The sequence below is a fragment of the Oncorhynchus mykiss genome, chromosome 1 (genome assembly GCF_013265735.2).
Source record: "Oncorhynchus mykiss isolate Arlee chromosome 1, USDA_OmykA_1.1, whole genome shotgun sequence".
NCBI lineage: Eukaryota > Metazoa > Chordata > Actinopteri > Salmoniformes > Salmonidae > Oncorhynchus > Oncorhynchus mykiss.
This window is the reverse complement of record NC_048565.1, coordinates 39,342,612-39,356,784: the sequence shown is the minus strand read 5'-3', so window position 1 is coordinate 39,356,784 and position 14,173 is coordinate 39,342,612. Positions and strand designations below refer to the sequence as shown.

General features: G+C 43.3%; 1 protein-coding gene across 1 annotated transcript; it reads right to left on the bottom strand.

The window, feature by feature from the left end:
- Positions 1 to 3,888: 3,888 nt before the first annotated feature.
- unc45a (unc-45 myosin chaperone A) lies at positions 3,889 to 13,815 on the bottom strand. The gene is made up of 17 exons (XM_021600803.2): positions 13,646 to 13,815; positions 10,665 to 10,857; positions 10,379 to 10,554; positions 10,190 to 10,279; positions 9,912 to 10,079; positions 9,642 to 9,810; positions 9,362 to 9,532; positions 8,983 to 9,154; positions 8,483 to 8,783; positions 8,229 to 8,323; positions 7,994 to 8,135; positions 7,615 to 7,755; positions 6,371 to 6,498; positions 6,206 to 6,272; positions 6,011 to 6,124; positions 5,463 to 5,852; positions 3,889 to 5,314 (listed from the first exon to the last, which is right to left on the bottom strand). Exons 1-17 carry the CDS (start codon positions 13,667 to 13,669, stop codon positions 5,039 to 5,041), a joined length of 2,817 nt encoding a protein of 938 aa, XP_021456478.1. The 5' UTR covers positions 13,670 to 13,815; the 3' UTR covers positions 3,889 to 5,038.
- Between the last annotated feature and the right edge of the window lie 358 nt (positions 13,816 to 14,173).

Here is a 14,173-nt window from a genome sequence, read left to right as displayed (position 1 = left end):
AAAAGCCCTGATCTAGTCAATCAAAATATGCACTGTCCTTAGTGCTCAACTCCTACAGACAGTTTTTCCATTCCATGTAGTCCTTAGTTATAAAGGATATGTGTCAGGATGGAGAGGGGTCCTCTTTGATAGCAGAAACAAAAGTGTTCCATGGCCCAAACACTACATCCACCACACGCAGCCCCTGGTTCTTGAAGAACTCTACTCATCTTGGCTCGTCTGAGCTGCTCACAGTCCCCTGTCCCAGCTGGCCATATTCAGCTGAAACAGTGATACAAGCAGAGCTTGTAGCCGTGGTTATGAGGAAAGGCCATGTCTTTACATTCCTGGATATGTATTGCGCTTTGGAATTCATAATGACTTTATGCAATACTCTAATACTCTTTATGCCTACTCGAAGCCACCAAGAACAGGTGACATTTTCTAATCATTAATATTTTTTAAGCTTATCCCAGCCGCAAGTGTAGCGATCACCCGTACCAGAAAAATACATTCGAATATGTTGTTTCTAAATTAGCAGTTTGAGGACGCTTATGTGAAGGGCTCTTACTTGTGACTGCCGCAGTATGGCGGGACCCACAGCTGATCTGGCTGACCTCACATGAATGAGTGACCCTGGTGGATGAACACCTCGTTGCTGATCACCTCTTGATCTTCACATGTGCTGTCACCACCTAAACAGCATACAGCAGTCCAGGTAGACAACATAAATAATATATGTTCTACACTGAACAAAAATATAAACACAACCTGCAAAATGTTTGTCCCATGATTCATGAGCCGAAATAAGACCCTATAAATGTTCCATAGGCACAAAAAGTGTATTTCTCTCAAATTGTGGGCACAAATTTGTTTATGTCCCTGTAAGTGAGCATTTCTCATTTGTCAAGATAATTCTTCCACCTGGCAGGTGTGGCATATCAAGAAGCTGATTTAAACAGAATGATTATTACACAGGTGCACCTTGTACTGGAGAGAATAAAAGGCCACTTGTGCAGTTTTGTCACAAGTTGAGGGATCATACATTTGGCATACTGACTGCAGGAATGTCCACTAGAGCTGTTGCTAGATAATTTTATGTTAATTTCTCTACCGTAATCTGCCTCAACATAATTTTAGATAATTTGGCAATACTTCCAACCCGGCCTCACAACTGCAGACCACGTGTGACCACGGCAGCCCAGGACCTCCACATCCGGCTACTTCACCTGTGGGACTGTCTTGAGACCAGCCACCCGGAAAGCTGATAATTGTGGGTTTGCACAATCGAAGAATTTCTGTGCAAACTGTCAGAAACCGTCTCAGGGAAGCTCATCTGCTTGCTCATCATCCTCACCAGGGTCTTGACCCGACTGCAGTTCGCTGTCAAACGACATCAGTGGGGAAATGTTCACCTTTGATGGCAACTGGCACTTAGGAGAAGTGTGCTAATCATGGATGAATCCCGTTTTCAACTGTCCCGGGCAGATATGTGAGCGATCGGTTTGCTGATGTCAACATTGTGGACAGAGTGCCCCATGGTGGGGTTATGGTATGGGCAGGCATAAGTTACATGCAATGAACAGAATAGCATTTTATCGATGGCAATTGAAATACACAGAGATACCGTGATGAGATCCTGAGGCCCATTGTCATGCCATTCATCTGCCGCCATCATGTACACAATTCCTGGAAGCTGAAAATGTCCCAGTTCTTCCATGGCCTGCATGCTTACCAGACATGTCAACCACTGAGCATGTTTGGGATGCTCTGGTTGGATGTGTACAACAGTGTGTTACAGTTCCCACCAATATCCAGCAACTTCGCACAGCCATAGAAGAAGAGTAGGACAACATTCCACAGGCCAAAATCAACAGCCTGATCAACTCTATGCGAAGGAGATGTTGTGTAATGCTGCATTAGGGAAATGGTCACACTAGATACTGACTGGTTTTCTGATCCACACCCCGTCTCCCAGTTGTGCTATTGTATGTTCTTGTTAACTTATTTTGTGCATAATGTTTCTGCCACCGTCTCTTATGACAAAAAATAGTTTCTAGATATCAGGACACCGATTACTCAACTCGTACTGGAATAAACAAAAATATTTAATGAGTCGGACGCAAAGGATTTACTTAACACCTGACAAGGCCCTCATCCCCGACATTCGCAGGAGAAAGACCGAGATATCAGGGGCGTAGGTCGGGGTGCCTTGTAAGGATCCGACAGCAAGTGGGTAATCTGCCTTTACCATCAGTCCTATTAGCCAATGTTTTACCCTCACATTGACTCTGTACCGGTAACCCCTGTATATAGCATCGCAACTTATTTTACTGCTGCTTTTCAATTATTTTTTACTTAAGACTTATTTTTCTTAACTGCATTGTTGGTTAAGGGCTTGTAAGTAAGCGTTTCACTGTAAGGTCGACATCTTTTGTATTTGGCGCATGTGACAAATTTGATTTGATATCTGTATTCCCAGTCATGCGAAATCCATAGATTAGGGCCTAATGAATTTATTTCAACTGACGCCCTTTTATATAAACTGTAACCCAGTAAAATTATTGAAATGGTTGCATCTTGCCTTCTTCATCAGAGAAAGCAGCCGAGCGAGCGAAACAGCGCCCCTCTATATGTAGCCCGTGTATCTGATGCTCTCTGGACCCTGTAAAACCTAAATATTTTGCAATTGTTTCAGATGCCATTCCCTCAGGTGTTACTTTATTATTCAGGAATGTGACATAACCCTCAGAACCTGACCCTCAGAACATACCTACAATTAACCCTGTTGACCCAGCAATAGGAAAGTTTTGTTTTTCTTTTAGTCCATTCAACAGTAGAGCTATAGGAGCCTTGTTTCAACAGGATGTTGTATACTATACCTTATGTCATGCCTTATTGGAATGGTTTTATTGTCTGTTGGGAAAAAAAGTTTGGATGTTGCCACATTTTTCATAAATATTATCATGCCTATATGAAGTTTAAATATATATATTTTTTTGTTGTTGTAATGACCACCCAGAAACAGCGTTGCAGCTTTTTTTGTTATTGTATTCATGTATTGGCTCAAATGTCCTTTGTATATTCTTTCTATATACTTGTTTCCCATTTGTTAAAAATGAGCACATTTGTTAAACATGCTATGCTACTAGCCTCGTACCATGAATATGCAAAGCCATCTGGAGAACTCTAAACCTTTTCGGGATGTCACATGTCCTACTTATATCAGTACACTCGTAACTTAAGCATTACGAAATTTATATTCGATCAACTAAACCTCACGTACCAAATAATCCATTTTGGTTGACGAAATTCGACACTCATTGAACTCCATTCGAAACAATGAAAAAAAACGCCACCTGCTGGAGGGAGACACATTTTCCGCTGTTGGGCCTCTTTCTCTGGTCTAGAAAAATGGGCCGAACCGGGTCTAGAAGCACGATTTCGACTGCTCCTACACATTTGCTTCAGTACTTCAGCTTAACTAACGCCCGGCCCAGAAATACAATTTTCATTGACGGCCACATAGAGAAGTCAGATTTAGTCATCACCTTTGTGCACAAAGCATCCATTGAAATATTCCCCCATAAAATTGCTGAGGCAGAATTTATTCCATCACTCGCAACCAAAGATATTTTATATTCATCCAATATCTGCCATGTTTTTGGATAACATCACGAGGTCTGTGCGCATGTGATGTTGGTCCAATGCTGGTCCAATTCATGCCAATGACTGGAACGAATTGCAAATACTACATCTCACTCACTAAATTTAAGCATCAGCTGTCAGAGCAGTTTACCGAACACTGCACCTGTAAATAGCCCACCCAACTACCTCATTCCCCAAGTTGTTACTTATTTTTGCACCCTAGAATATCTACTTGCACATCATCATCTGCACATCTATCACTCCAGGTTTAATGCTAAATTTTAATTATATTGCCACACCTTCCTAATCTTACTACAGTTGCACACACACTGTACATAGATCTTTCTATTATGTTATTAACTGTACATTTGTTTATCCCATGTGTAACTCTTTTGTCACACTGCTTTGCTTCATCTTGGCCAGGTCACAGTTGTAAATGAGAACTTGTTTTCAACTGGCCTACCTGGTTAAATAAATACAAAAATAAACCCGGATATAGAAGGTCCGTGAATCGGCATATGTGAACATGAGTAGATGACCTTGAAAACAATGGGCAAACATGTCTCATACCTCAGTGGTCTCGATGCAGTCTTTAGTGATGAAAACATTTGATACAATGGATTAGTTCATGAATAATCACTGACTTTACATAGCAACAGTTTTTGTCCGCCAGCCTAACTGGGTCATGCTGGTTGTTTAAAAACAACCAAGACATTGGAAATGTAGTGGAAAAAGAAAAGGCAAATAAAAACAATGATCCATATAAAGGTGCAAGTAAATCATAACATAAATATTGTGTTGCAAACATTAAGGAAATACATGTATTGGAATACAAAATTCAATAGACAAGTACAGCAAGATAAAGGAATGACTTGTGATGAATGCATGAAGTACTATATTTGGTTGTTTAAGTTGTGTTACTCTTGTTGGCTATGCATTGTGCCTCTAGCATCAAACAGAATCATCCATGAGTGGAAGGTGGCACATCAGTTGAAGCATGTATAATGTGTCCTCTTTAGCCCAGGACTGGGAGATCTGTTATGCTTGAAAGAGATTGGTGTGCTCAAATGTTTGTAGAGACAAAAGGTCATTGGGTGGCAGTTTCAAAAGGCATATACTTGAAGGAAAAGGCTGCTAATTCTTTTGATTAAAACATATTTAGGTGAGTGCGGGTTTTTCCTTTCTTCAAGATTCATTATGAACATTCACCAACTCCAGCTCTCAGATTGTTGCACATCCCTTAATGTTTGTAAAGCATATCAGCCCTCAAACTGAAACCAGCACAGCCTACTGCCCTCAAACACCAAAACTGCTTGCCTCCTATTCTACAAAACACATCACACAGAACAGCAGTGGAACAATCATCTTATGTCTTTTCTCCTGTAGCATCACACACACTTCCATACTGTCCTCAGGGCTCATTTCCTTCTCCCCCTTCCTCTGGCTTCTTGATGATGCCATACTCAATGGCTTTATCCAGGCAGTGCTGTGCTGCTCTGGAGATGGGGCTCTGCTCTGTGGATTTAGCCAGGACGGAGAGGATCTCCAGCGCCTCGCTCTCCATCAGCGTCTCGGCCAGGCTCTTCTCCGCCTGCATTAGATTCAGCATGACCACCACTCCACGGTGACGCAGCTCCAAGCTGTCACTAAGCAACAGGGCCTGAAGGATCTCTAGCCAGTGACTGGTCTGGAATCAGAGCGAGGGAAGTAAAGTCAAACTCTGGACAGAAATAGTAAAGGAAAGTTGTCTGGTACAGTATATTCAATATAACCTATATATGTGTGTGTGTGTATATATATATAGCAGTTTGATATATCGAGGGAGGATGCATCACCGTTCCAGGGATGCGGGCACACAGCTCAGGCTGCTCTGCAGTCAGCATGGCCAGGGTTCCAGCTGCAGCTTTCCTCAGCCTCTCATCTTCCTCTCCACTGTAGAGCACCAGCAGCTTCAGACGGTCATTCCCCGTGGCCACGTAGAGCTGCTGCACCTCAGTGCTCAGGACCAGGTTACACATGCACTCTGTGGCTGCAGCGCGGACCAGCTCATGCTCCTCAAACATGTAACCCTCTACCTTGGGTACAGCTTTCTCCTTGATGATCTTCTGTCTGAGCCGCTCGCTGATACCAGCCAGGTTGGTGAGGGCCATGAGAGACTCAAAGTTCTGCAGCAGGGTGCAGTCCAGGGTGAGCAGACTGACCAGGGGACGCACCACCTCATAGATCTACACACACAGAGAAAGGAATCAGGGAGTTTACATGAGAGCACCACCATGGATTGAAATGGTACAATCTGAACAGGCTCAGCAATATCTTATTACTAGATCTTCACACAAACATATTTATTTCTCATCAGTGGAGCAGGATAGGGTGGTTATCTCACTCTCTCCCCAGGGAAGGCTATCTCTGGGTTGGATGTGATGGTGATCTTGGCAAGGGCCTGTGCTGCCTTGGTCTTCCCGACATCAGTACTCTCAGACACCAGAGGGAGAAGGGCCTGGCAAGACAGCATCATTACATGCATTTTACTGGTCAATTAAATCAAGGAAGAAAGGTGGTGTGTTTAGACATAACTCACCTTTCCTCCACCCTGTGCCACCACTGTGCCCCTGTCCTCCTGCCTCTCCACCAGAGCCAAGAACACCCTGCAGAGAAAGATACACACAGGGGGAAAAGACTGCGTTGTAAACGGGGAGGAAAGAGTATTATTAGGCTAGAGCCAGGGAAGATAAGACAGACAAACCTGGCGATGCACTCCCTGCAGGTCTCAGTAAGGGCGGGACTCTCCTGTTTCCCCATGCACACCAGAGCAGACACCACACCTGCCTCCAGCAGCTTCATCAACCTCTTCTCCACAAACGAGTGAGCGTCCTGAAACAGACAGCCAGTGGGGCAATCTCTTCGCTATCTTGGTCAGTTACTCTATTGGCCAGTTCTCTCTTAATAAAGGATGTCTTTGACCTCAATGGGACTTATTGGTTTAAGTAATCAAATAAAATCTGGGACAAGAGCTGATAAAAATAACCTAATTAGAGGAATATTCCGTGTCGAGACTTGGGGTGTAACGGTTCACCAAACCCACGGTTCGGTACGTATCACTGGTCGATTCAGTTTCAGTACAGGAGGAAAATAAAATGCCATTCATAATGTTCCTGGCATGGTCTGTTGTGACAGGATTGTTATGTTGGGCCTCTAAAGTTTACACTGCTGCTGCGTTTGTAACCATGTGGGAGGTGGGAATTTACCAGTTGTGAAGTCGGAAATAACAGTTGGAGTCATTCATGTGATTTGAACTCTAATGCGACGTCACCCATGAACTAAAAAGTACAGCTATTATGCTTAAACAAAATTTGAATTAAAAAAACACATTAGATTGTTTTTTCTAAATAATATTTTGTAACATTTAACTGCCGAAAATGCTGTTATAGGACAATTTCCTTAGTTAGTGACATCAGAGGTCACCATATGGAAGAAGTGGGTGCTCAGGATGATAAACGAGTTTCCCACTAGTAATTACCAGTTGGAGGACCGTTCACGTTATATCCACAACTCTCTGTCCATCGTTGTTGTAATCTACTGGGAAGCCAAAATTTGAACAAACTGGAGATTTAAACGATGATGGAGGATCCTCCAATTCTGGTTTATCGACCCCACCGGAGAAATAGCTCCCGGGTGCACCTCACAAAAGGACAGTTTGAAATGCGGCCATTTAAATTTCATATTTTCACATTGGCTCTGTTTTAATATCCTTAAAATGTTTTCCAGCTCAGATTTACTCAAGAGACATAGCCTATAGGCCTAGTGTTTTTATTTGTTGTAATGTATTCATTCGGGTTCACAGTGCGAACTGAACCGAGGTCCCAGTACTGACCGGTTTGGTACTAATACGTGTACCATTACACCTCTAGTCGAGACCCAGTGATTAGTGAGGTTTGGATGTCTAGAAGTACCTTGGGTAACACGGCCCTGACACACACAGTGCAGTACCTTGGGGTGTTCCTCTGGTACGTGCTGTTTAGCATACTTGGCCAGCTCCACCATCTGAGGGTCAGGCTTGTCCACATCATAGCTGTTAGTACAGTTCACCAGAGTAGAGCCCACTGCAAACAGTACAGTCTTATCCTCTGACTGTAGGGACACAATACACCGCCATGAGACATCACATCACATCAAATGAAATGACTAGTTATCATTACATCTCTAAGGGAGGCCGGGAGGAACATATGATGATATAATGATATAAATGATATATAATGATATATAATGATATAAATGATATATAATGATATATAATGATATAAAAAGTAACGATGTAACAATCATATTGGCTGATTTTACTTTGATATGGGGGGGGGTGTAAGCTCACCTTAGCTAGCTGAAACATTGCCTGCAGGGCATTCCTGTCCTCAACTAGGTCCTCCTTTACGTCAGCGTCGAAGGTGAGGTAGGCCAGGCCCTCAATGGCCCACCGCCGAGACGTTGGGGGGAGAGACTCGTTACACAGCCACCTGGGACAGGAAGAGGTACATCATCTGACTGGTTCTATAATAACAAGCTACATTTTAAGTTACACACTTTGAAAAAAAACACAGGTCACATACTTCCTGCACTGTTTGGCCAGTTTCAGTGTGGATCCCTCAGCAAACTGCTTCATGCTGAAATCTGTCCCCCCAGCTGAACCCAGCTTACACAAACCCTGTAAAACACACATACTTTTTCAGTTGTCACTACTTATTTCAATGTTTTTTTGTTATTCCAATGGGACAATTGGCCCAGTGTGTTGGGAGTTTAGCTGAACCATAGACAATATAACAATTGTATAGTATTGTTCTATAGCTATTGGCTGAACCCTCACCACTAGCGCTCGAACACGTATCTGGTCGTTCTCACTCTTCTTGTAGAGGTCCTTGAGCAGTGCCACGCCATTGGCTGTGATGAACGAGGCCCTCTTGGCCTTGCCTGCAGCGTGGATCAGAGCCTCCACCGCCACCTGCTGGTGACACACGACCTCCGAGGCACACAGAGAGATGACCGCATCCATCATACCCGACATCTCCAGGGTCCTGTTGCCCACGTCGCTGGGTCCTTGCAGAAGCACAGACACCGTCTGAATGGCGCGCAGCTTACTCTCCAGGCCGGGGCGGCCAAAGTGATGCCTGTACAGAACAATAGCAGTAAAGGTATCAAAGTAGTTCTCACATACATACACAAGCAGATTGTTTGGATTTGTACCGACAATGAAAATAAAAAGATGTTCACAATTCAATAACCTACAAGACATGACTATGCAACCTGGTGGGAGGCACAACCACAATCAACACAGACTAGAAAATCAAGACCGGACCAAACACTCACTGGACATATTCCTCGCAGAGTTTATTGAAGTTCTCCCTCTCGGCATCACTCTTCAGGTCATCATAGAGTTTGCTGAGGAGCACAGAGCAGCTCATGTGGGAGTTGTCTGTGAGAGGAGGTCCCTCAGACATCTCAGGGACCGTTCCTGCTACCTCTAGGATCTTCTTTAGCCCTGCACAGGACAGACCAGAGATATGGTTGATCTAACACCTTGACTTATTTACATGTACATCGGATTCAAAATACTATACAATACTGTGTGAGCCTCATCTGCATGACAGAATGGCTGCATCCACCAAAGAGGAAAATACAACATGCTCTGTTTCTACCATACCCTGGTCTCTACCATACAGTGTGAGGAAGTTAGTCTGTATCTTACCCTGGTCTATGACCCACAGTGTGAGAGAGTTGTCTGGGTTCCTCTGGGACTTGCGGGGCACCTGTTTGACCAGGAGGTTGATGGCACTGTCTCGGCCCGGCCCGGACACACTGCTCGCTGGCATCATCTCCACCAGGTGGCGCAGCATGGAGCGCAGCTCGCGAGACGGCTCTGTACGGCACACACACACACACAAGTATATTTAAGTCAGTCACCTTTCTTTTCTATCTCCATGTTATCGAGAAGCCACAACCTGTAACCGGAAGACATGTCATCTCACCAGGCAGTATGGCCTCGTCCTTCCCTCTGATCTCCCTGTTCATGCCCTCTGTCAGGGCCTCGAACATCACCTGCAGCAGGTGACAGGCAGCCAGGGACACAGCAGACGCACCAGAGCCCATCACCCCACACAGCTGCTCCATGCCCAGCTCGTTCACTATGGCCATGGTCTGGAGAATATGGTCATGGTTGAATGCAATGTCACTAGATTCTTTATTTAAATCATGTCTAGTGTTTCATATGGAGAAACACAGATATGACCAATACTTACTCTGGACTGATGGCCAGTACACAGGCCAACCAGGGTCCTGAGAGCAGACAGGACCACCTCCTCCTGATTGGAGCCCAGCAGACTTTGGATCAGCTTCACCCCGTCGTTACGGAAGATCTGCTCGGCTCCCGCCTCCTCACGAGACAGCACCACCAGGTTCTGAGCAGCCTGCCATTGAGAAATAGATCACAAGGTGTAAGGTTCATCAAAGCTGAAAACATGCCAGAGTGCGCTTTTGTGTAGTCAGTGTTTATGTGTGTATGGTGTGATTGTTTTACCTTCTGTCTGTCCGAGGGCTGTGCTGAGGGGTCCAGGAGGAGAGAGAACATCTGCTGAACGCGAGCATCTGTGGAGGACATCTGAACTGACTACAAGGGAGAGAAAATAAATCCTCATTATGGCATTGGACCTCCTGGGTACATTGTAGAGACTTCATCAGAACTACATAGTCTCTGCTGGCTCGTCACCTTTTTCTGGCTCTGTGCTCCCAGCAGTCTGAGCATCTCCTTGAATGTGTTGTTTGTGGGCTCCATCTGTGCACACCTCTGAGCGTCCAGAAACGCTTCGTTCAGACGACCCAGCTTCTGCAGGGCCTGTGCCCGCCGGAACCTGGCTTTCACATCACCAGGGTCAGCATCAAGAGCTGGAGAGAGAGAGAGAGAGAGAGAGAAACACTACTTCGTCAAATGTAGTATATATTATTTTTTCATTGGTGAATGACAACATCAACAGGTTTGTTCTGCACTCTCCCACCTTTGGATGCATCAGCCTCAGCCTTGGTGTAGTCTTCTAGCTTGAGGTAGCAGGCGGAGCGGTTGCGGTGCAGGACAGCACTCTCCGCCTGGCTGTGGCTCAATTTGAGAGCCTTGGTGTAAAAGCACAGAGCTCCCTGCATGTCCCCTGCATTGAACAGGGTATTCCCCTCTTCCTTCAGAGCACCAGGGTTCTGGATCAAAGATGTACAGATAGTGGGCACAATACTGTCATGATCATCCAACTTCTCTCCACAATATCATGGTCATATGGGATATACGGTACCAGTTGTAGCCCTGAAAAGCTATCTACCTTCTTCCCATCTCGTGTCATCTGGAGGCACTTTGCCTCAATAAAGAGTGCCTCCCTTCAGGTGGTCCTTTATTTCTTTCATGTTAACAATTTCTGAAACTCCTGTAGTAACTCCCTTCACCCACTGCCATCCAGCATGCTACTCTCAACCACACGTTTACATACAGTACCAGTCAAACATTTGGACATTCCAGGGTTTTTCTTTATTTGTACCATTTTCTACATTGTAGAATAATAGTAAAGACATCAAAAATATGAAATAACACACATGGAATCATGTAGTAACCAAAAAAAAGTGTTAAATCAAAATATATTTTATATTTGAGATTCTTCAAAGTACCCACAGCTTGGCATTCTCTCAACCAGCTTCATGATGTAGTCTTCTGGAATGCATTTCAATTAACAAGTGAGCCTTGTTAAAAGTTCATTTTTGTTATTTATTTCCTTCTTAATGCGTTTGAGCCAATCAGTTGTGTTGTGGCAAGGTAGGGGGGTATACAGACGATATCCCTATTTGGTAAAATGCCAAGTCGATATTATGTTTCCAATAAGCAAAGAGAAATGACAGTCCATCATTACTTTAAGATATGAGGGTCAGTCAATTCAGAAATCCAACATTAAGTACTTTGAAAGTTTCTTCAAGTGCAGTTGCAAAAACCATCAGGCAGTATGATGAAACTACACCACCCGGGACACCTACACCACCCGATGTCACAGGAAGGCCATAAAGATCATCAAGGACAACAACAACCCGAGTCACTGCCTGTTCACCCCGCTATCATCCAGAAGACAAGGTCAGTACAGGTGCATCAAAGCAGGGACCGAGAGACTGAAAAACAGCTTCTATCTCAAGGCCATCAGACTGTTAAACAGCCACCACTAACATTGAGTGGCTGCTGCCAACATACTGACTCAACTCCAGCCACTTTAATAATTGGATTTGATGGAAATTGATGGAAAAAATGTATCACTAGCCACATTAAACTATGCCACTTTATGTTTATATACCCTACATTACTCATCTCATATGTATATACTGTACTCTATACCATCTACTCCATCTTGCCTATGCGGTTCGGTACCATCACTCATTCATTTATCTTTATGTACATATTCTTTATCCCTTTACACTTGTGTGTATAAGGTAGTAGTTGTGGAATTGTTAGGTTAGATTACTCGTTGGTTATTACTGCAATGTCGGGAACTAGAAGCACAAGCATTTCGCTACACCCGCATTAACATCTGCTAACCATGTGTATGTGACAAATCAAATTTGATTTGATTTTGAAGAAGGGGAGTGATGGAGTGCAGCATCAGATGACCTGGCTTCCACAATCCCCCGACCTCAATCCAATTGAGATGGTTTGGGATGAGTTGGACTGCCAAGTGCTCAGCATTTGTCAGAACTCCAAGACTATTGGAAAAGCATTTCAGGTGAAGCTGTTTGAAAGAATGTCAAGAGTGTGCAAAGCTGTCATCAAGGCAAAGGGTGGCTACTTTGAAGAATCTCAAATATAAAATCTATTTTGATTTGTTTAATCAAAATATGTTTTGGTTACTACATGATTCCATGTGTTATTTCATAGTTTTGATGCCTTCACTACTATTTTACAACGTAAAAAGTAAAGAAAAACCCTTGAATGAGTAGGTGGTTGCAAACTTTTGACTGGTACTGTACATGGTTAGATGCAAATGTAGAGAACCTGTACTAACTAGTGGCGCATGGCCCAGCTCTTGTTCATAATGGTAAGTAAAAATACTGATAAAACATAAAATTGCCAGAATAAGACCAAATGCATATAGGTATCGTCGTAGTAGCATGTGGTTAAATGTTCAATCTGTGGATGAACCTAAATAGCTAACAGTCAGATTCATCAGGCTGTAATACACAATTAATTGGTACATATGATAAACGAATGACTGCAACGTCATGTACATTTTTCTTACAAACCAGAATGTTGAATAAAATTACATTTCAACTTACTCTACAGGTTGTCCATGGTGTTTGTCCTTCAGATGGCCGAGACAAAATATCCATAGGAAAGTATTATTTACCCTACATTTTATTGCACCGGTAGTGAAGTTGACATGTCAGGGTTAACCATACTTTCCTGTGGATATTTCCTCTCAAATGTCGAGCAGCTGAAGGACAAGCCGCAAGTAAGTAAGTTGAAATGTCATTTTATTCAACATTCTGACTTGTAAGGAATATTTACACGATATTGTGTAGTTTCAATCTGTATTACAAATCAATTGTGTATTACAGCCTGCTGAATCAGACTAAACAGTAAACTAACGTTGCCCCAGTATATGTGCGTTAGGTATCGACAATGTGCATTTTTCGGTTGCTTGTAAATGTTTATTTAGACCTTTTTTTTTTAGAAGTACATACCGGCCGTATTTTCTGAGTAACGAACGTATTTTGACAACCCTTTCAGCCCTCTAGATATGCTGCATTCAAATAAATCGGAACTAGGAAACTCAGACATTCCCGAACAACACATTTGTGGAAGGGTGACGTGTATAACTGCAACCATTAGTAAGTCTGAAATTTCCAAGATTCCTAGTTCCGAACAGTACGTGAACGCAGCTACTGGGAAGCTAACGTTACCTAGCTAAGAAACCCACCGAGCAATAGACTCAAAACTCTGCTACTGGCGATCTCTTACCTTTTCCTTCCCGTTTACACTCATGACTTCCTTCTCTGGCCGATAAACTCTGACGATAAATGAGACTCTTCTCACTGCATATGTGTTTCTTTATTTAATTGATTTCTCTGCTTTTACAGGCGCTAGTTTGTGACAGTACTTTATGAAGTTCTTCCTGTGGGTGCACGATGATGACGATTATGGAGTGGCTCCTCCCTCTACACATGCTCCATGACCAAATAAGGCAGAGAATCTCTATACGCTTTCACACTTGACCGTTTATCTCTTAAGCGCTTTATTTGGTTACATTTTCATTGCAGGTATGTTATGTATTGGACCAGTAGTCCTACTGTCAATGGTTTTTACATAGGGACTGATAAAGTGAGTGCAAAGCATCTGAACAAGGCCTAACCTCAAGATGTGACATTTCATAAAATATTATTACATTACTATTCATTAAAAAAATGTAAGCGTTATAATATAGGAATATGTAGTTGTCTTTTTCAAATGAAATACAGATCAAAGCCCGGTGCCTTACAAAATCCATTA

Bases quoted from the DNA above. Each gene is read 5' to 3' on its own strand.
- unc45a (XM_021600803.2), bottom strand. From the start codon at position 13,669: ATGAGTGTAAACGGGAAGGAAAAG. The intron at 9,155-9,361 runs GTAAGATACAGA...TGTCCTGTGCAG, and splicing joins ACTGTGGGTCATAGACCAGG to GGCTAAAGAAGATCCTAGAG. The intron at 5,315-5,462 runs GTGATGCATCCT...CTCTGATTCCAG, and splicing joins GTGCCCGCATCCCTGGAACG to ACCAGTCACTGGCTAGAGAT.